Here is a 20,315-nt window from a genome sequence, read left to right as displayed (position 1 = left end):
CAGTTTTTGAGGGATGATTCTGCTTTATTAATTCCTTCATATTAGGATGGTGCTAGCCACACTTCTGATGAAAGATGTGTTTGTCTTACAGGATTGCTAAGGAAAAGATCAAAGACATGAGGTGGACCTGGGTGTCATGGAAAACTCTTGCTTTGGACCATAATAATTTTCTGTCCATTTGCTGAACCCTAACAAAATACTCTTAGCTATGGGTTGGGCAGTGTTGCATAGGGAATGCCACAGGTGCTTGCAAACACTGAAATAATCACATGGCAGTTATTGACACTAGATATTTTTTAACAGAAATGAACTTACCATCAACAAAGTGATGCCCACTAGAGTGGGCATAATTAATCTTTTTTTATTTAATAGCATTATTTTCTTGGTGTTAGAATATTGCCAGTTCACCTGCTTGTTTAAATGTCTGAAATTCCTCTGCTCCTCTCCTGTCCTGACTAACACAAATAACATTGTGCCATTATAATGCAACAGCTTTTCCCTTACCCCATTTGAGGCATTAAGGAATATATTAGCCAGAGTTGGATGTTCAATGCATCCTTGACACCCTGGTCTTCCTTTGCTGTGATTTTCTGATGAAAATCAATCCCTTTGTTTCACTCTCTGTGGGGTTTTGTTTCTATTCTTCTGTTTCACATATATGCTGGTTCTTATCCCCTGAGTGCTTATCATCCCTTGTGCACAGGATTTTGTCAAAGGGCTTTTGAAACTTCATGTATGTTAATCAATCAGTTAATCTACTTACAGACATTTTCCAATAAATCCAGGAATTACATAAGAACTGATTTCCATTGCTGAAATAATGCTGGTTACATCTAGAATTTCCATATGACTTGTTCTTCTTTCAGCCAAGTCAAGTTGCCATGTACAGTTTGAAACCTGTTAATACCCCTGCTCAATTCTAAATATATGTAGCATTTTTAAGTGTTTTATGATAGAAGTTTTTAACAAAAGCTTGTGTATTTTTGTTAGCAGCTCGCCTGCTTTATATTTTTGTCTCCCTGCAAGTTTTGTGGGTAAACATATGTTTGGAGATTTTTAAAAAATATTTTTATTTTTGTAATTGCTTTTTTTCTGCATACCTTCTTCTAACTCTTTGGCCTCTGAGTCTTGACTGAGCTTCAGGGGTGATGCTCAGAACCTACCTGATATGGAGAAGATGCATGAGGGAAGGGGAATGCAAACCAGACCAAACTACTCATGCTTCAGGCTTTTCAGACCAGATAGATCCTGAAAGTGTGACACACACTGAATACTTAGATGCAAAAATACAACAGTTGCTGCAGAGATGGTTGATTAAAAAAAACAAAGAAACAACAACTCAGAAGGAACAATCAGCACACTATACTTCTTGCATAATAGCTGAGTGGTTTGAGCATTTTGTGGAAGAGGGGAAGTTGTCTCCATTCCAAGACTCCACTGCACTTATTAGTCCATATTTCATCCTGTTCTTCTCTAGTCTAAAAAGTGTAGATTCTTCAGGGAATGTGAATTTGAACACTGTTGCCTCATTTCCATGAACTTAAATGCTAGGTTAAGAAACCCTCAGATTTCTTTTTTTTTTACTGTGTTCCTGGGTGTCACCTCCTTATAGCCACAGTGGCAAAGGTAATTTTTTTTTTCCCCAATGAGACCATTTTATTGAAAAGTGAAATATCTGAAAAAGGCTGAGAGGGACCAAAAGCCACTCCCCCTTCATGGGAAAATGCTGTAGCATTCTGTTACACAGAAGGTGGATCTTAGAACAATCTACTGTCTATCTTCCCCAGTGTTATTGAAGAACAGTAAGTATGTCCCATCAGATGATTGCCCACTGCAGAGGAGCCTGCTCTCAGTCCCCAGGACTTTCTACTGTGTAGCTTGCAGACACCTCTCCCTTTGGCAAAGTTTCTTAGAAAATGACCCTCCCCAAGCTACTACGAAGGCTGCCTAAGAGCTTACTGCTCCATATAGACCTGCTATGCTCAAGTGTCCAATATTATGCAAGATGATGTCTAGTTTGAGGGTACCTAAAATTACTCTTCTTGCATAGAGGAAGGGAAAAAAAAAAAAAAAGGCAGCCTGTCAAAATTGTCTGCAGATGCAAAAACCCCTACCATGAATTCCAGATGCAATCCCAACTGACTGTTTCCCAGCACTGCCTATTACTGTGAGCAACTCCCTACTGAACCTGAAAGCTCCTCAGGAATTTAACTATATTCACCCACACGTTAAGGAGGTGCTGTTCTAGGAAGATAGGCACTTATCTCTTGCCTCAAGTCCCAGTACAATCCAGCTTAGGAAGACAGGCATTTAAATCCCTTTTACAAGCCTGAAAAATTAGCAGCAGTCAGAATTATGTCTGGCTTTTTCCGACATGGGCCATCAGCTTCCACACAAGTGTATAAGACTGAGAGCACGACTTGAGCTAAGCACAGGAGTGCAAGTGTACATTTTACCATCAGAGAGGGACTGATGCGTCACTGACATTTTACAAGACTACCCCAACTATTACACCATGCTTGGGCAGAAAGCATCAAGCTCTCCTCCTGTGTGTGGATACAAGGAGTTGTTGGCTCTAGTTCTCATCTCAAGAGAAAAAAAAAAAAAAAAACGAGAAAAAAACTCACATGAAGAAAAGACATGTCATACAGGAGACAAGAAAAACAAAGCATAACCTTTTAACTCTCCACCCTGTGTCAGAGAGCATCTGGACTCCTAGGCAACCTTGGGTTTGCTTTTGTCTTCTCTGATGTAGCCCTGTGCCTCATGTGTTCCAGGCTGCACAGGCGCTCAGCTGCAACACCTACCATCCACACTACCTGATGGCTGCTGGTTATGCCATTCTGCTGGGAAGTTGGAGCTCAGGGCTTAATTAGAGTCTAAAAACATCACCCACTTCCTTTCTTACAAGTTTTTGCATCTTTATGCAAAATGTGGGTGGAAGCACTGTGATCTCATTAACGTCAGTCCTGCAGTGGGGATAGAGAGGCTGGATCCTATGTCAATGGAGTGTTAAGAGTGTTTCAGATGAGTTTCCAGGAGGATATCAGTGTTCTAGCTGCAGGCTGGCTTTGCCCACTGGCACTGTGAGTTCAGTTGCAGTCAGTAGAAAGAAGTAGGCACTCTAAGTGCCTCAAAGAAAGCTGTCATTTTCTGCAGGTCTTCAGAAGTGCCTCTCTCTGTGTCCTCTGCCCACACAGCAAAGCTGAGGAATTAGATTGCTCCTTTTGTCCCTTCCAGAGCTAAGACACCTAAAATTTCATTGAGGTAATAATGTTTCAGTGAGGTATCTAAAGTAGATGGATGAGATTCCATACTGAATACTTGGGGCTTTGGAGTAAATGATTGCAAGAAAAACCAAAGTGTCAATAATAAGATGCAAGCTGTTGAAAACCAAAGAAAAGAAAGTATTGATTAAAATAAGCATGTATTAGAAGACTATTTGAAAAGAATCAAAGACTACAGCCTTTTGTAATTATTTCCATTCCTTCTCCATGCCCCATTAGCATTTAGAAAAAAAAAATTTAATATATGGTTGGAAAAAAAAAACTCTCATCTTTTCTGTGACACTGTACTCATGAACCAGGGAGGGCTGAAAATCATTGTAACAAGCTGAGAAAAAGTAGTGGGTCCAATAAGACTGTAATGTTAACCCATCAGTTTTCCCTCGCTTAAGTCTCATTCCTTGGATAGCATTGTCTGAAAAAAGACAGAGGAGTATTTATTGCAGTAGCTTGAATATGCATCAATTGATTTTATTATACTAGAAAACCTGAGAAAGTATGGTTTATTTATATACAGATTGTGTAAATACACTGTAGGCAAGTTTCAGTTTAATGTTGAAAGGGCTTTCATTAATGGTGTAGCTCTGAGAAAAGGATGTAAAGCAACATAAAAGAGTTGGGATTTGATGAGATAAGTTGAAAGAATAATTCACCTTTAGTAAATGTGTTTCTTCTTTCATGTTGTTTTATGTGTTGCTCTTTCTACTACTTCATGCATGGTTGCAAAAAATATACATTAAGAATGAATCCCTCATTGATGTGACTTAATGATGTCTATGATTTATGTTTGTCTAATTCTCTGTGTTAATAAAAAAAAAAATCATCAGAGATACATAAAATTAAATGGTTGGTTTTGTCCTGGAGCAACTACACACTATGCTTTTACTTTATGTGTATTTCTAACAGAAGACATGAAGTCAGTTCTGCTGAGCAATGTAATCTGATAGTGAAAAAGTATGTTGTTAATTGCATTATTTTTTGGAAAGTATGGAGTGGGGTTTTTTTACAGGCTAGGAGATTGCATTTCAAATACACTTCCAGAACTTTGTATGGCTTCCCATCTTTCTCAGACACAAAAAGTTACCTAAAGATTTGAAACTGAATATATGGGCCAACGTTTCCTATTGTGCAATGACTGATTTTGGTTTGTATCGATACTGAGGCTCATCTGCATTTTTTAAAACCTACCGGTTCTGTGAATGAAAACCACGGCATTAGGACTAGACGCTCTATTTCCTGTAGCCGAAACCAGCCACCTACCAGAAGAACTGGTAGGCAGGACCCACTTTTCTATCCCGAGTACTCAGACTAAGGCTGAGCATTGAAAACTGCCAACACGATATAGCAGGCGATATACCAGTTATCATTGTAAAGAAGGCATTCGTCAGACAGATGTAAAGTCCCGGCTCCTGAGGTAGGAAAGTTCCGTACACTGAGCTGCATTTGGAGAAATCGGTACCTGCAACTGAGACCTCTAGAGGAGTGAGCCTGAGGGATGCCCGAGGTGAGAGGGGTCGTGCCCAGACCCAGCGACGCTGTGGGAATCCGCAGCAGCCCCTCATTTGTGCCAGAGTGAAGGGAAATGGTGAGACAACTCGATGAGTGCCTTCAGCCACGGGATCCTGATGCAACGCCGTGTGCCTCACTCCGCCTAGGCACTGACTGGCCTGTAGCTGTCACAGCTGTGGCAGCAAGAGTCTCTGCGCCCCAACCCCGGCGGCCTCACCGGGCGGGCTGTCACGCCGCTACCGCCTCCCCCCTCGCTGCTGCGTCGCGCACGCCGCCCCTCTCCGTCTCCCCCTACCCAGCTGCTCGGGCGTCCCGGCGGGGGCTGAGCCGCCGCGTTGTCGCCGCTGCCGCCGCCGCCGAGGCCGGTCCGCCCGCCGCCGCCCCTTCCCTTCCCTTCCCCCGCCACCGCACATGCCCAGAAGGGCGGGAGCCGCGGCGAGCCCGAGCGCTGCTGTGACAGCGGCGGCGCTTTCCCTTCCGTGGGTGGGTGGGAGCCGCACCGCGCCCCCCGGCCCGGCCCGGCGGAAACACTGCGCCGGCCGCCTGTTCGCCCAGTGTCTTGCCCGCCGCTCCCCGAGCCCGCTGCCGCCGCGGGGCGGGAGGCGGCCATGTCGCTATTGTCTGCGCTGGTGCCCTTGCTCCGGGTGTACTGCATCGGCCTTCGCGTCATCCTGCACCAGCTGCGCCGCCGCTTCCAGCCGCGGTGCGCCCCGGCCTCAGGTGAGCACCGCAGCCAGCGCCGCGGGGCGGGGCGGCTCCGGGCCGGGGGGCGGCAGCCCCCGCCGCGGAGAGGGGAAAGTTTGCCGCGCCTCCCCCCACCCACCACGGGCAGGCGGCAGTTTGGGGCCCTGGGGCCGAGACCGCGCGGCCCAGCCGGGAGCGGCTGGACAGGGAAGGGAAAGAGAGAACAGGGCAGAGCAGCCGCGACCTTGGCTATAGCGTGGGGTGCCCGGGCCGTGCCGCATCCCCCGAAGCGGGGCAGGGGCTGAGGCACCGCGACGGCCCCGGCACGGGCGCCGCCGCCCGACTCCTCCCCTACTCCCCTTCGGCGGCCGAGCAGGACCCGCCGAGCTGCCCGAAGCCAGCGGCCCCGGGGGGGCTGCTACTGGCGGGCCGCCCTCCCCGCCCCCGCCGCACCCCACCCTCGCTGCCGGCGCCAGGCCCCGGCCCCACCGCCCCGTCCGGCCCCCGGGCCGCGGCCGCCCCGGACGCGGGGCGGGGCAGGGGGACGGGCCCGGGACGGGCGCCTGGCTGCACGCCGGCCTGACTTGTGGCCTCGGGTGGCGGTGTGGGGGTTCCGTGGTCCGGGGGTCCCCGCTTCTCTTCTTCCTATCTTTGGCTCTCTGACAGTGTCTCCTGAGACCTCAGCTCAGAGCCGCGCGGGCGTTCCCTCCCTCAACCCAGGTAGGTGCTTAGAAGGCGGGTAGCGGCGGGCAGCCTCCTCCGGCCCCGGCTCTCCTGCCCCCTGTGCCCCCACCCCACCGGGGCGGCCGGGACCACCGCTTTCGGCTTCCCTGTCTCGGCTGCTCCAGGAGGTGAACGTACCTGTGATCCAAAAGCTTAGTATTTGATACTGGCTGACACTCGCTGACAGCTTTTAAACTGACAAGTGAGTGACACTTGTAGGTTTTTTCTAAGGGACTTCAGGTTAGTCGTTTGTTTAAGAAGTTAGGTTTTTGCACTTTTCTGATTTGCATCAACATTCTGACTTAGGGGAAACTTTGAGTTTATCAGAAAAAAACAAAATGCTTCTAAGTTTATAAACTTAGAGCAAGCTATGAGTTCGGGCAAATGTGTAGGTTATCATCAGAGCTGACCATACAGCTGCATTGAAGTCAATGCCTTGTAACTTTCTTTCCTTATCAGCAAGTGAGGCTTTGTGGCCCTGTTGATAGTTTTAACCAGAGGAACAGTAAAAAACGTAATATTGAGAGGGCCTAGTGTTTCAGTAAGAAATTCGGGCAGCTGAGGATATTGGTATAGACAGTATCTGAAGTACTGGGAAGGAGATGGAACAAGTACACCGCACCATAGGAGCCTATTTGTTCATCTTTTCACACATTGCATCCTTGGGTAGTGTTTTATGTACTTTTTATCCATTCCTGATTCTTCTGCTGGGATTCCCTTCCTCATTCTCAAAAGGCAGCAGTGAAACCGTCAAACAAATGAGAAGACGCTGGTGACACAAAAAGGGCAGATGTGCATATGGTTTGAAGTAATCTGAGCATTTTTCTAGCATTAGTGTTTCTTGGCAGAGGAAATTTGCGTATTTTGCCTAGGGTGTGTAACACTTTCCAAATCTTTTTTTGAACCACAGAGAAACAGCATGACGAAAATGTGACCCAGTGTTTTTTTGCACTCTGCTCTTTGCTGCTATTGAAAAAAAAAGCGTTGAATTTGGAAATGCCAAAGCAAGGCAATGAAGATCCAATCTAGGAAATGTCACTTACCTAAGTGGGACCAAGGCAGATTTGACAGATGTGAAAAGTTTTCTTTGAGCCCTAACTTGTGATGGTTTTTTTCCAAGAACAAGTGGTTTCCTCCTCAGCTAGTTGTTTGCACGCAGTTCCCTCTTGGCAGTTACCTGCTGCCTTGCTTTCACTCACTGTGTCCAGCCATTGCTTAAAGAAGTGATTCACCTTAACAACTGGAACCTTTTTACCCAGATGAACCTTGTTTCCATAATAACTTCAAAATAGTGATGTCAGTGTAACAAAAAGCAAAAGTGTTGTTAGAACAAGCTTGGATCAGTAAACTACAGTTCCTGTAAGAAAACCCTGAATACCTTTTTCAGATGGTAGTCTAGAAAGGTCTGTATGTTTAAAATTTTCTGTATCTTTTCTAAGGGGTGTCCATAACTCTCGCAAGTACAGGCATTTTATTGTCAGGATGCCTTCGTTGGGAGAGCTTGGAATCGCAAAGGGGAGCTGGGAAGGACAGGACCGGGAGGCATTCCTCTGATCCTGTCTTCCTTGGTCCCAGTTTCCATATCAGAGTTCCCACTCTGTGCAGCAGTGCTCCCGATCTTGCTTGGATGATTTAAAAGAGAGAGATGTCTGCTGGCTTGTCCTTTAGCTCTGTGGATGAGTGAAAAGTTCTAGTCTCAGTACAGCCCTTCTGCCTCTGAATTTTCCAAGAAAAGGTTGCTTTCTTATCCTTGTTGTGAAGGATTTTAATCCAAGTAAACAAAACTAGTTTCACTTTTATTTTTCCTTACCCTAATTTAAGAGTTGTGTGCTCTTGGCACATGTGCTTTTAAAAGTGACCCCTGTGTTCTTTTACATCCTACTGGAGTTCATCCGATTTTTATAGATGGAATTCAAGTCATTTTTTGGGGAAGGAGTTTGAGCTCTGAAATCTAGGTTCAGTGCAAAAATCTGGTAATTGTTTTGAGTTGAAAACTGAAAAAATAATAACATTCTCTATTCAAGTGATTGCCCCCCACCTCTACACTGAGTAGGGAAGTCGACCTGAAATTCTGATCTTGTAGCTCAGAGAAGGAAAATACAGAGCTGAGACTACAAACATGTTGTGCAGTCAGCAATTGCTTTGCTAACTAAAATCAACATAGAGGAAAGTGCAGAAATAAAGGGGAACTTAAGTTAAACTTAAAAATACTTCTCCAAGTACTAACTGCATAAACAGTATAACTGCTAATATGTAGTTTTAGTGTTCAGTGATTTAAACTATTAATAGTTTTCTTACAAACTACTGCTTGGACTTCTTTACAGTGCTTAATCTTAATTAATTGGAGGGAGGAAAAAAGCCCTGCATGACTAAAGTTCTTGATTAAAACAGCTTTTTAAAAACACAAAATCTAATCAGTGGATTGATAAAAGAGAAACCAATATTAATGGTGACAACCAGGATATTACCAGTGGAAATGTGGTCACCAAAAGTCATTCTACTGATAAGAAAAATGGTTCATATAATTAAAAGTTTCTCAAGGAATTTATTTGGCATCTTTCTCCTGCGTTTTTTCTTCTACGGTACATATTTCATTGAAATTTAGTAGGGGAAACCTAAATCTTGAGCGTTACATAGTAGTTTTGAAGTCTTTGTAGATAAATTTGGAACCTGTAATGTGTAGAAAACTGTATCTGAAGAATGTGGTTATGTGGAATAAGTTAAGGAGACCTTAAAGGTGACTCCTATTCTTCTTAAAAGTGATTGAAATTTCATACATTTTTTAAGTTTCCTCAGTTTTTACTTACTCAGTATCTACATTTGTATCAAGTTTGTTTACAGTTAATTGTGAAATATTGATTTAGGATCATGTATCTCTTAATTTTGATTCATATTTTGAGGTCTCTTACTTTATAAGAGTAAAGTCTGGTGGGAGCCTGAGCACTTCCTGCTCAAAGCTGTGTGAGCTCCAGATTGTAAATCATCCAGAGGTGGGTAGAGAAATGACCAGGTAGAAAGAATTGATGGCAGGCAAAAATGCAGTTACATCAAGCAGTTAAACCCTCTCTCCACGCATGCCCCTAAAAGAGTCATTAAGTTAGTTTCAGAATGAGGAATCACTTGCTTTATGGATGCCCCTCTGGTGACTGAGGCAAAGGTTGTGGGACAAGGATACCCACAGGGTGCCATTGCTGTGCATGCACAGAGAGGCAGAGCTAAGGTTGCAGGGTGTCTGCACACCGCACATTTCCTCACATCCCTGTGCTTGGTTTCACAATCCAAGTGACTGTAGTGCAGGTTTTGAACCAATTTTCTTTGCCAGTGGGGAAACCGAGCCCTGCCTGCAAGGGTAGCACAGCTGCTTTCACTAGCCATCATGACACAAGCCGTCACTAGCATTTATATTTTGGCCCAAGGCCTGCCCTGGAGAGGGAAGTCATGTGCTTGTGTTAGGAGAATGAGACAGGGAGTCTGAGAGGTGTGAGGAGACAGTACAGCCTGCCCCAAGAGCAGCAGGGATGAGGAGCTAGGGCCAGAAAGTCTGGATGGACTCTTCCGCCTCCTGTGGCAGCAGAGTTCGCTACAAAGCCAGCAGAGGATCCTCTCTGCAAGCTCTTAGAAGCCTCAGTCCCGGTACTGGCTGGTGGTGTTGGCCAGCTGTGTGGAGAAGGCAAGGGAAAGAAGCAGCTGCTGCTCCAAAGGTGCTCTCCTGTGGGTGGGAATTCAGGATTGCTGTTGTTTTTGCCAGGACTAGACTGAGCACTGTTTTTCTGAAAGTGGAGAAGTTTACCTCTTCCTGGAGTAAAATGAGAGGTACGGGGTTTGGGTTTGTGTTTGTAATGCTAGTTATGCTGTATAACACTCGATGAGAGGCAGGCATGATGAGCAGTTTATATTTGAGCTGTTACTAAAGGCTGTATTACACTGGCATATCCTTAGCTGTGACAGTGCTACTCTGGGCCACTATTGCCAAGTGCCTGATACATCACAAAGTGAAGGCAAAGCTGTAACATACGTAAGAATGAAGAGTGGGGTGAGTCTGTAACACTCATACTCTGAAATAACTTCTAGTTTGTAAGTTGGTGATGAACTTTTTATGATCCAAGGTGTGTCATACTAATTTCAAACATTAAAGATGCATCAACTCTTTTATTTCAGCGCCTTTCTCCTTTCTTTCAGGAATTGCCAGGTAACTGCAGGGAAAACTGTAAGACTTAATGAAATGCCATGAGCCTCTGTGCTTCCTTGAGACACCATGTCATGGATTGAAACAGAAGAATCTCAAAGCTATGATAATATATATCAATATGATATGACAGTGCACTATCTGATGGCATGGCAGGGTTACCTCATTACACATTACACCACTTGGTCTTTCAAAATGATTCGTTTTTGTGGGATTGCATACCTTGGTGCTGTTGATATGCACATGTTTGGAATTAGGCAGCATTACCATGTTGAATCAATAGTTTATCCTGGCAACTTAAAGGCACTGAATGAATCACAGTACAAGGCATGCTAGTAGGCAGAACTTTGCCCCTCCCTCAGGAAAAAATGCAAAGTGTCTACACCCAGAAGTAAATCTTCAGAACAAATCCAATAAATTGCTTGCCCTGCATCTCTCATTCTGCTTCTCAACAAACAGCTGTGTTTAGATAAGCGTGTTTAGTATCGGTTAACCTGTCTTTGGTTTTCCATTCAAGACATTCAGAAAATGTTGCGAAATACCAGCTGTAGTTCAGAGAGAAAACTGTCTTTTCTTGTGAATGTTCTCCAACAGTAGAAAGCACCCCAGCGAAGCTTGCACACAGGCTTAGTTTTTTTTTTAAATATTCCCTTGCAGCAATGTGAAAAAGTCAGATTGTTTCTTCCTGCCCTAACCAGCCAGTCTTACCACCTGAGGATTTCTAGGCTTGGGCACAGGTGCAGCTCCTGAGCAGCAGAGAAGTAGCAATGCCATTGTTTTCAGTCTGATGCTCCTTATGTTCTCCTGTTCTCTTTCTCTGGATTTTTGTGAAGGAAGCTGCATCTGTGTCTAACTAATGTCTTCCTTCTCCTTCCCAGTGCTTGTTGTTGTCACCGTGGTGTGGAAGAAATAGAGACGTGTCAGTGCAATTGTGCTGTTCTGTGACTTGGCTTTTTGGTGTAGTGAGATCAGCTCTGGTGGGTGCCAGCTGCCAGCACTGTTCACAGAGGCACTGTAAGCCTCAAGTAGCACTTGCATGTGACTGCGCAAGAAGCGTTTTCCTGTGCAGATACAAGGTACAGATTGCCAAGTCTTGCCTTATCACCATACTCATCTCAAGTGTCATCCCCTCCCAACTCCTGTAGCCTTTTGAAGAAAATGCTGCAAAATTATTTTCCAGCTGATGTGGATAATAACAATTATTAGTGCTTCCCTGTCTGCTTTTCCTGTGATTATAATGTACTGTTATTCCAGGAGCCACAAATGTGAACTGGTACTTTAGGAGATGACTTTGATTTCAGAAAGAGAAGGACAGGAAAGGTGTCAGACATGTATTGTTGATCTGCATGTAGGTTCAAACTCCTTTTCCTTTTATTTCAGTCACAAAACATCTTTACATTTGAGAGGAGCAGATTATTGCCATAATTTGCATCACAGATTTTTTTTTTTTAAAGCAAAATCTGGAAGAGTTAGATCAAGCTTACAAAACTTCTTTCAAAATAAACAAACAAGAAAACCTTTGCTCCTTCAGTATCAGGTTTCAGTTGAAATAAATGTTAACAGCAAAGTTCAGTAATTCTTTGGCAAGAGGATGTTGGTCTAGTTCAAACTTAAGATGCAGGAAAATACTATAGCAGATGACCAATTCTTGTGACAGTAATTTATCAAGTCTATGGTGGTACTTATGGTTTCTCTACCCAAAATTATGAAATTCCAGAAAAAAATATTTACTCAGGTCTTCTAGCTCAGTTTCACAGTAGAATGGGATATATTAAAACCCCTTTTAATTTTTGACAATACAGTGGGCTTCTTATAGGTCATACTTCCTATAAATTTCGTCTTTAAATTCGCAAATGTAATTAGTGAGTAGGTTTCTTGATGCATTCACAGAAATGCTGATTTCACGTAGTTGAGTGTGGTCAAACTTGTGCTTTCTCATTGTATCTTTATCTTACTGCCTTTATCAGGTACTCATTAATGAGTGAAGGATCAAAAGGTGGGACGGTGGCCAAGAAGCAATGGAGAATAAAAGTTTAGAAGGTTCCCCATCAGACCTAAAGTTAGTGGCTCATCCGAGAGCAAAGAGTAAAGTGTGGAAGTACTTTGGGTTTGATACAAATGCAGAAGGATGCATATTACAGTGGAAGAAGATCTACTGCCGTATTTGCATGGCACAGATTGCCTATTCAGGGAACACGTCCAACCTTTCCTACCACCTTGAGAAAAATCATCCTGATGAATTCTGTGAGTTTGTGAAAAGTAACACTGAGCAAATGAGGGAAGCCTTTGCCACAGCATTTTCAAAAATCAAGCCGGAGTCATCGCAGCAGGTTGTTCAAGATAGCCTCATCATGAAGACCTACCAGAACTATGAAAACAAAAAACATCAGGAACTGACATCTGCAGTCATCAGCTTAATTTGCGAGGGCATGTATCCAGCCTCCATTGTCGATGAACCTACCTTCAAGGCCCTCTTGAGAACAGCGGACCCCAGGTATGAACTTCCAAGCCGGAAGTACTTCTGTACAAAAGCAATTCCTGAAAAGTACAGTGCTATTAGAGAAATTGTGCTGAAAGAGCTCACTGAGGTTCTGTGGTGTGGCATATCCACAGACATGTGGAGGAGCGAAAACCAGAACAGGTCGTATGTAACTGTGGCAGTTCATTTTCTCAGCAGCAGTCCTGCCAACTGCCTGGCTGTGAACTCGCGGTGTTTGAAAACATTCGAAGTACCGGAGGATAACACTGCAGAGACCATTACACGAGTCCTTTATGAAACATTCATTGAGTGGGGGATCAATACAAAAGTCTTTGGTGCTACAACAGATTACAGTAAAGACATTGTAAAAGCTTGCTCTCTCTTAGATATTCCCGTACAGATGCCTTGTTTGGGGCACACTTTTAACGCAGGAATACAACAAGCTTTTCAGCTCCCCAAACTGTGCAACCTTCTTGCCAGGTGCCGAAAACTGGTGGAGTATTTTCAGCAGTCTACGGTCGCAATGTACATGCTGAGTGAAAAGCAGAAGCAGCAGAATATTCTCCACTGCATGCTGGTAAGTGACCGTGTTTCCTGGTGGGGAAGCACGCTCGCTATGCTGCAGCGCCTCAAGGAGCAGCAGTTTGTCATTGCGGCTGTTCTCGTGGAGGACAGCAACAACCACCACCTCATGCTGGAATCCAGTGAGTGGAATACAATCGAAGGGCTGGTGGAGCTGCTCCAGCCTTTCAAGCAGGTTGCAGAGATGATGTCTGCTTCAAAGTACCCGACGATAAGTATGGTGAAGCCACTTCTCCACATGCTTCTGAATACCACTCTGAACATCAAAGAGAATGATTTGAAAGAAATCAGCATGGCAAAGGAGGTGATTGCTAAAGAGTTGTCAACCACCTACCAGCACACACCTGAGATAGACATGTTTCTCAATGTTGCAACTTTCTTGGATCCCCGCTACAAAAAACTGCCTTTTCTTTCAGCCTTTGAGAGGCAGCAGGTGGAAAACAGAGTGGTGGAAGAAGCAAAAAGCCTGCTGGAGAAAGTAAAAGAAAATAGTTTTAGAACTGAGGAGAAATTCTTCACTGTTTCAGAAGAGCCCCCTATGAAAAAAATCATCATCTCCTCTACTCCTCCTCCTACCAGTGTCATCAACAACATGCTCGCAGAGATCTTTTGCCAAACAGGAGGCGTGGAAGACCAGGAGGAATGGCATGCTCAAATCGTTGAGGAGTTGAGCAACTTCAAGTCACAAAAGGTCCTCGGTTTGAATGAAGACCCGTTGAAGTGGTGGTCTGACAGACTAGCACTGTTTCCAGTTTTACCAAAGGTTCTTCAAAAATACTGGTGTATTCTGGCCACAAGGGTCTTCCCTGAACGCCTTTTTGGTTCTTCTGCTAATGTTGTGAGTGCGAAGAGAAACCGGTTAGCCCCGGCTCACGTGGATGAGCAGATCTTTTTGTATGAAAACAGTCGCAATGGGTCTGAGGCAGAACCGGAGGACGAAGATGAAGGAGAGTGGGGTTTGGAACAGGAACAGATTTTTAATTTAAATGACTCAGTAAACATAAACAACAGTTTCTTTAATATTCGAGACAGTGGGTTTGTTTAACAGGACTGCTGTGGTACATTTAATGACAAAGAAAAGAGGTATTTGTCTTAAGTTACCAAAAATTCTTCTGTTTTATGCTATGAATGCTGTAAATATTGAACAGTTGTAACAAACTTGATTTAGCTTCCATTGTCTGTGTTTTTCCCACTTAAAACATGAATGACTTGTGATCAAACAGCACTGAAATGAATGAGGAAATAAATTCTACAAAGACCATGATTTCTGACTGTGGCCCAGATTTCAGAAAGCACTTATCCATGTGCTTCCTTTCCACTTGTTTCAGTGGGAGACAAACACATGCTTATGTGCTTTCTATCATAAAATTATTTTCCTGAGTTAGGACCTTGAGGAAGTTTTTTTAAATTTATGCCTCCATTTGTAAATCCTGTGTGACTCAGGATGCTAGCTTTAAATTTTGGATTTTAAAATGTTTTTAAAATCCATAGATCTGAGCAGTGAATATTTTTAGAATATATTGTTGCTATGGAATGAAAAAAGATCTTGAGCCTGATTTTCACTACCTCATGTCTTAGGTCTGGTCTATGCTAGTAAAGTTCAGCCGGTATAATTATGTTGGTTAGGGAACTGATGTGTTATTATTTTAACTGATACTGTGCTGGCATAGGCTGTAGTGTGGATGCATTTATACCAGGATAATTTATTTTCCTTTCCACTGCAATGTAAATGGTATAAACACTTAAACTGGTATTGCTGTGTCCACATTAGTCCAGTTTTACCATTTGACTGCAGCTAAATGGCAAAATTATTTTTTTGTTTGTTTTGCTTTGTGTCTAAGCAAGACCTGATTGTAGTCTCTTGTGCTTTTGCAAAGTGGGAACCAAGTGTGGGTTCGAGGCAGTGTTGTGTTACCTTCGCCTTGTGCCGATGCCATGGCTGATGCCACATGGTGTGTAGCAGGCAAGGCAACAGCCCTTTGGTAAGGGAGGGAGGGAGAGAGGGAAGGAGAGGGCAGGGAGATGTCTACAGGCCACGGGTCTAACGGTTTGTCTATGCTAGAAAATCCTTAACCTCTTCATTTAATGGGGACTTTGCCCAGGGGAGCTAGAAAATTTTGTTGGCAAGAAAAGCAAAATAAAAAGCTTTAATATTATGTAAATATATTTAAAAGAAGGGGACCCCTCAATTTCCTCACATATACTTAGTGAATCTTTAAAATTGTTTTTTGTTATGTTAGCACTTAAAAACTTTCTTCACCTGTCTCTTTAATTCAGTTTGTAGAGTGGACTTCAGTCCTGTTCAGTCTAATGTTTGAGTACTGTTTTCAATGAGTTGTGTATTGTAGCTACTCCCTTTGTGTCTCCAAGCATAAGTGTTTTAAACCCTTTTGAGAACTTGACAAACAAGAAAAAAGAAAGGAAACCAACCTGAGGACCCCCCCACCCCCATCTCTTATGAAATACTGCAGGTCATAAACGGGATCAGAGTTCACGCTAGACACAATGGATGCACCAGCTTTTTTTTCCTGAGGTGCAGTGGAGGACTCCTAGCATTTTCCACTTACAGTCAAAGTTTGCTTGGGGTTTTATTTCTGTTATTGGTGTCTCACCCCCCCACATTGGTGTTAGTCTACAATGAGCAGTATCTGTCTTGTTACTTTCCGGACAAAGAAAGTTGGGGTTTTTCATCACGATGGCACCCTTGGACATTGGTTGTAAAAAGAGCACAGACAGCAGGAACATACAATAATGGGAATGGTGATGGAATTGAATCTATTGCCAAATGGTTTGTTTATGGTTTGGTTTAATAGATTTTGGAAGTTTGAGGCCTCTGCGTTCTTTGTAGGTGGTGGGAAGGGATGGGTGAGCGAGGAGAAAGGACAGAAGTTAGGCTGAAGGAACAGTGAAGTAAGTAATTGCAATTGCATAAGCAAAAATGTTTAAGCCTGGGAAAAATGCAGTTAGCAAGTGGTGTGGCCTGTGTTTGGCTGTTAGTAAGCCTGGGGTTTCACTTTCCAGCCCCTGAAAAGTGATTTGCACTTGTACAAAGTACATGCACTGTGCATCCTGTCAAATGTTGCTACTCTCCATGTCCACTGGAGAGGTGTATATGTTTGCCCAAGGTGCAAAACACAGGCTTGGTGTAAAATTCCACAAGTATATAGGCTATCTGGGAGGGCAACAAAATGAAATTATGGAAGGGACTGAGATACTTGAGCTCCTGTAACACCCCAGCAGTCTGCCAGATAGAGCTCTTGGTTTTTGTGGTCATCACTTGCAGCAGCTGTTACCACCACTGCAAGCCCTCCCTCCAGGACCTGCGCAAATGCTGAAGCGTGTGGATCTTGTTTTACATGAGCATAATTTAAAGCTGTGCCCTCACAATCAAGGCAAAGCCCAGAGCACCTTTGGTCTGCACTTGGCCTTCCCCTGTTGGCAGCATTGTGTCCATCTTCATCCTACTAGGGCTGAACATAAACAGTGATGCTTACCAGGAGTTTTACTGAGATCAGTGCAATGCACTACTCTCTTCCTTCCAGCTTCTTTTTATTTTTTGGTATCCAAAATAAAATTGTAGTTGGTTCAATTGACGTGTCTCAGCATTCTTTGAAAAAAAGGAGAAAAAAAAAAAAAGCAAAACCATTGTTAGTCTTACTCATTGTCTGTGAGATTTTTTTAATTTAATGTTCTAAGCCTGGAATATTGTTAAATAAACCAGAAAAATAAGTTAGTTCCTAGATAATTTGTCTGATGTGTGGTCATATCTGCAGCACTTTATGACTTTGAGCTCTTCCACAGTAGGGGGAGGTTGTATTCTAAGGATTTAAAGCTATGCATTTATTTTCCTTTTGATCCTGTAAGTTATTTTTTAAAAATGCTGTACAAATCTTTTGGATTAAAAAAAATGAGGATAAAAAATGTTGGAAGTTTAGATGGTTTCTCTCACTTAAATACGTGTGGTGTTTTTCATTTATTGACACGATTTTCTGTTGCTTAGTTGGGTGGAGAAGGAAGATTGCAGAGCTATTTTAAATATTGCTACAACTTGAGTTAACCCTCATTTTGCTGCCAAGAGTGGGCCCAGAACAATTTCCCAATAATGCTATTAAGTCAACTTAATGTTTTTGCTTCTTGACAGCTTCTTTGAATCTACAGCCTCTAACGTTTCCTTTTCTCTTCAGTACAGCAGAGACATCTTTTTGGAGGGGCAATAGAGGAATGAACTTCAGCTTTTGAGTACTTTCATGCTGAAAAAGTGAATTTTTGAGCAGGCTGTCAAAGTATGTACTCTGTGTCAAAAGAAGAATTGCCCTTGTCACCAACTAGGTATTGCCAATTCAGGGTTAAAACTCAGTGGGCTAGGTGAGGTTTTTGGGGTAACAATATAACTGAAGGGAGTTTTGTGTTTCTGACCAACTCTTGCACAAATTTCACTGCCCTTTGTCATCAGGGATTATGTGAAGACAAAGAGAAAAGCCTGAACCATACTGAAAAGGCGATTTTTTTCCAGCAAACATTGTCTGAAGTGCTTTGGTTTAAAGGAGGGCAATAAAGTTCTGTATTATTTATGGAAAGGGTGTATGTTTTTAAGTTTCTATTGCAGCAGTCTGTTAGATTAATTTCAAGCATTTTCTTTAACCAATGTCATGGTGTCCAATTAGCATTACAGGAGCATTTGTAAGCAGGCAGAAATATTAAAAGCAAAAGAAACACAAATTGGTTATTTGTAATATTTTATGGGACTTCTGAATACTTGAAAATGACATGTAGTTCTTGATTTTCTTCCAGCTTAAAGAGAAGGGGCTGCCTGAGGACATTATTTCTGAAGGAGGGGAAATGCATGTATGTGAACACAGAAGTAGTGTATTTTACACACTCCATGACAACTGGGTAAAGGAAGCTTTATGCTGGAAAAATTACATTTTAGTGTCTGCACACCATCCTCCTTTTCATAGTCTCCATTTCTGAGTGTCCTTCTGAAGATCTCATGATTGTGGTTCTGGTGGTTTCATCTAGTCTAGACTGCCTTTTTAGCTCTGCTGGAAGGACTCTTATGGTCTCTTAAGTTTTGCGGGTTTTTTTTCCCCTTTGGACCAGAGTATGTGGTCTGTCTTGCCTTATCTCCTCGAAAGTAATGTAATGTTCTCTTTTTAGGGAACATAGGGAAATTGTGGAAGTTGGTTTTGCTTTTTTAGTAACATTTGATAGTGTAGAGGGAATTTGAAGATACAGCTTAATTTTATGTCTCTTTTAAGAGCACATCGGTAAAGCATGCCTTAATATTATTTAAACTGTAATTTCAAAACATCTCTGCAGTTTCAGTTTATAATGCTGTTGTTTTTAAGTACAAAAGAATTTCCTTTAGATTAAACATCAAAAATCAATTAAATATATTTTTGCTGTTGTTGCAGTGCCCTTTCAGTGCCCCTGCAGTTGAGTTAAAATGCCACAAGGGAGTTGAGTTTAGCATTAAAAAAAATGGAAAAAATGAAAAACTAACCACTGTCTTTGATCTTACCATGTGTTCTAAAAACATAATTCCATTTATATGCTTTTAAAAATTCAAAGGCTGTTTGAGCAACTATTTTCAAATAAGAGTCTCAGAACTTGGAATTGTTAAAATATTAATATTTTTGAGCATTTCTGCTGACATTTCCACACACACTGAGTGGTATTGATTTCTCTTGCTGCCAGAAGATCACGGAAGTGATGCTGCCATCTGCAGTGCTTTGAAATGATGATCAGATGTAACTTTTTTTCAGAGGTTTTGAAAAGACTACTACCTGCTGCACACATGTGCTGGTTTCCTTGCATCACTATTACTTATTTCCAGTGACTCGAGTTTGCCAAATCCTCCGTCCTGTCTTCTCTTCCTGCTCATGCCTGGGCAGAATGCTGGGTGGAAGCAGTAGGGAGGCAAACTCCAGCTTCTCTTACAGAGGAACTTCTTTGAGATCAGATACAATTCAGTTTAAAAAGAGCTTAAACTAGGTTTGTATTCCAGTCCATGGGGTCTACAACACATGTGCCGTGGTGTGAAAAGGCAGAGCTGGTGCTTCCTCTCCCCACAGTGTTGTACACTGGAACACATGGCTCAATTGGACCAAAATTGCCTGTGAGGGGAATATGCTGGGGAATTGAGCTCAGCACAGCTAAGGAACTACATTCAGAGCCAAAGGCATAATAAGCATGTCAGGGTAGAAATAATTTCTGTGCTGCTTCCCTTAGATAGGGGCTTAAGGTAAATACCATAATAAGATACTGGTTTGTGCTCTAAGCTGAAGCTCTGCCTGGGAAATTTTGTCATTATTCAAATAGTCATGTGTTTAATACTGACATAGGAAAGAGTGTTCTGAGACATTTAAATAAATATTTTATATAGACAGTAAAGCTTCCATTTCTATTTGATAGATATTTTGGGGGTAACATTTTGAGTGGTTTTCCTGGAATAAATGCCATGGTCAGAAGTACACCAAGATTCAGCTATCAGAAGCAGTAGGACAGTCCTGTTTGTAAGTAAAAGAGACAGGAGGGGATACTTCCATTTGAAATAAGTCAGAAATGCTGTCTTTTTTTAACACTCTTAGGAAGGAGATAATTAAAATGCATCTGTACATGTTTGTGATAGCCTCAGAATTAAGATATATCTGTAGAGAATTAATCCTCTTTTTTTTGCTTAGTTCACTGAAAATATGGCTGTATTTGTCCATAGCTGCATGTGCATGGTGTCATGTTCAATAGTGCTTCCCCAAACAATGCAGAATAAGGTTATTTTTAAAAAGGCAGTTTCTTTGATTGCATACAGTATTCTGTCTGTTCATTGTCCCCAGATACTTGCAGTTAGGAATGAAAGATTCATTTTTTA

At 42.7% G+C, this 20,315-nt stretch overlaps 2 protein-coding genes across 4 annotated transcripts in view; both read left to right on the top strand.

Annotated features, from left to right (window-relative positions):
* The first annotated feature begins 5,208 nt into the window (after positions 1-5,208).
* Positions 5,209-20,315, top strand: part of DHRSX (dehydrogenase/reductase X-linked) — a 162,661-nt gene continuing 147,554 nt past the window's right edge. Inside the window, exon 1 of the mRNA XM_053934433.1 lies at positions 5,209-5,513. Coding sequence (XP_053790408.1) covers positions 5,402-5,513 — 112 coding nt within the window. The 5' untranslated portion in view covers positions 5,209-5,401. The remainder of the gene's footprint in view (positions 5,514-20,315) is intronic.
* ZBED1 (zinc finger BED-type containing 1) lies at positions 5,427-14,711 on the top strand. 3 transcript variants are annotated; one of them, XM_053934431.1, is made up of 2 exons: positions 5,427-5,513; positions 12,354-14,711. In XM_053934431.1, exon 2 carries the CDS (start codon positions 12,405-12,407, stop codon positions 14,490-14,492), a length of 2,088 nt encoding a protein of 695 aa, XP_053790406.1. In that variant the 5' UTR covers positions 5,427-5,513; positions 12,354-12,404; the 3' UTR covers positions 14,493-14,711. The 3 variants fall into 3 exon arrangements, with proteins under 3 accessions (XP_053790406.1, XP_053790405.1, XP_053790407.1); XM_053934430.1 differs by lacking the exon at positions 5,427-5,513 and adding an exon at positions 6,075-6,197; XM_053934432.1 differs by lacking the exon at positions 5,427-5,513 and adding an exon at positions 11,399-11,462.

This window comes from Vidua chalybeata, chromosome 2 (assembly GCF_026979565.1).
Source record: "Vidua chalybeata isolate OUT-0048 chromosome 2, bVidCha1 merged haplotype, whole genome shotgun sequence".
NCBI classification, from domain to species: Eukaryota; Metazoa; Chordata; class Aves; order Passeriformes; family Viduidae; genus Vidua; species Vidua chalybeata.
The sequence above is the reverse complement of the archived record's forward strand: the minus strand, read 5'-3'. Positions and strand labels throughout refer to the sequence as shown.

Coding starts and splice junctions, on each gene's coding strand:
- ZBED1 (XM_053934431.1), top strand. CDS start 12,405: ATGGAGAATAAAAGTTTAGAAGGTTCCCCATCAGACCTAAAGTTAGTG.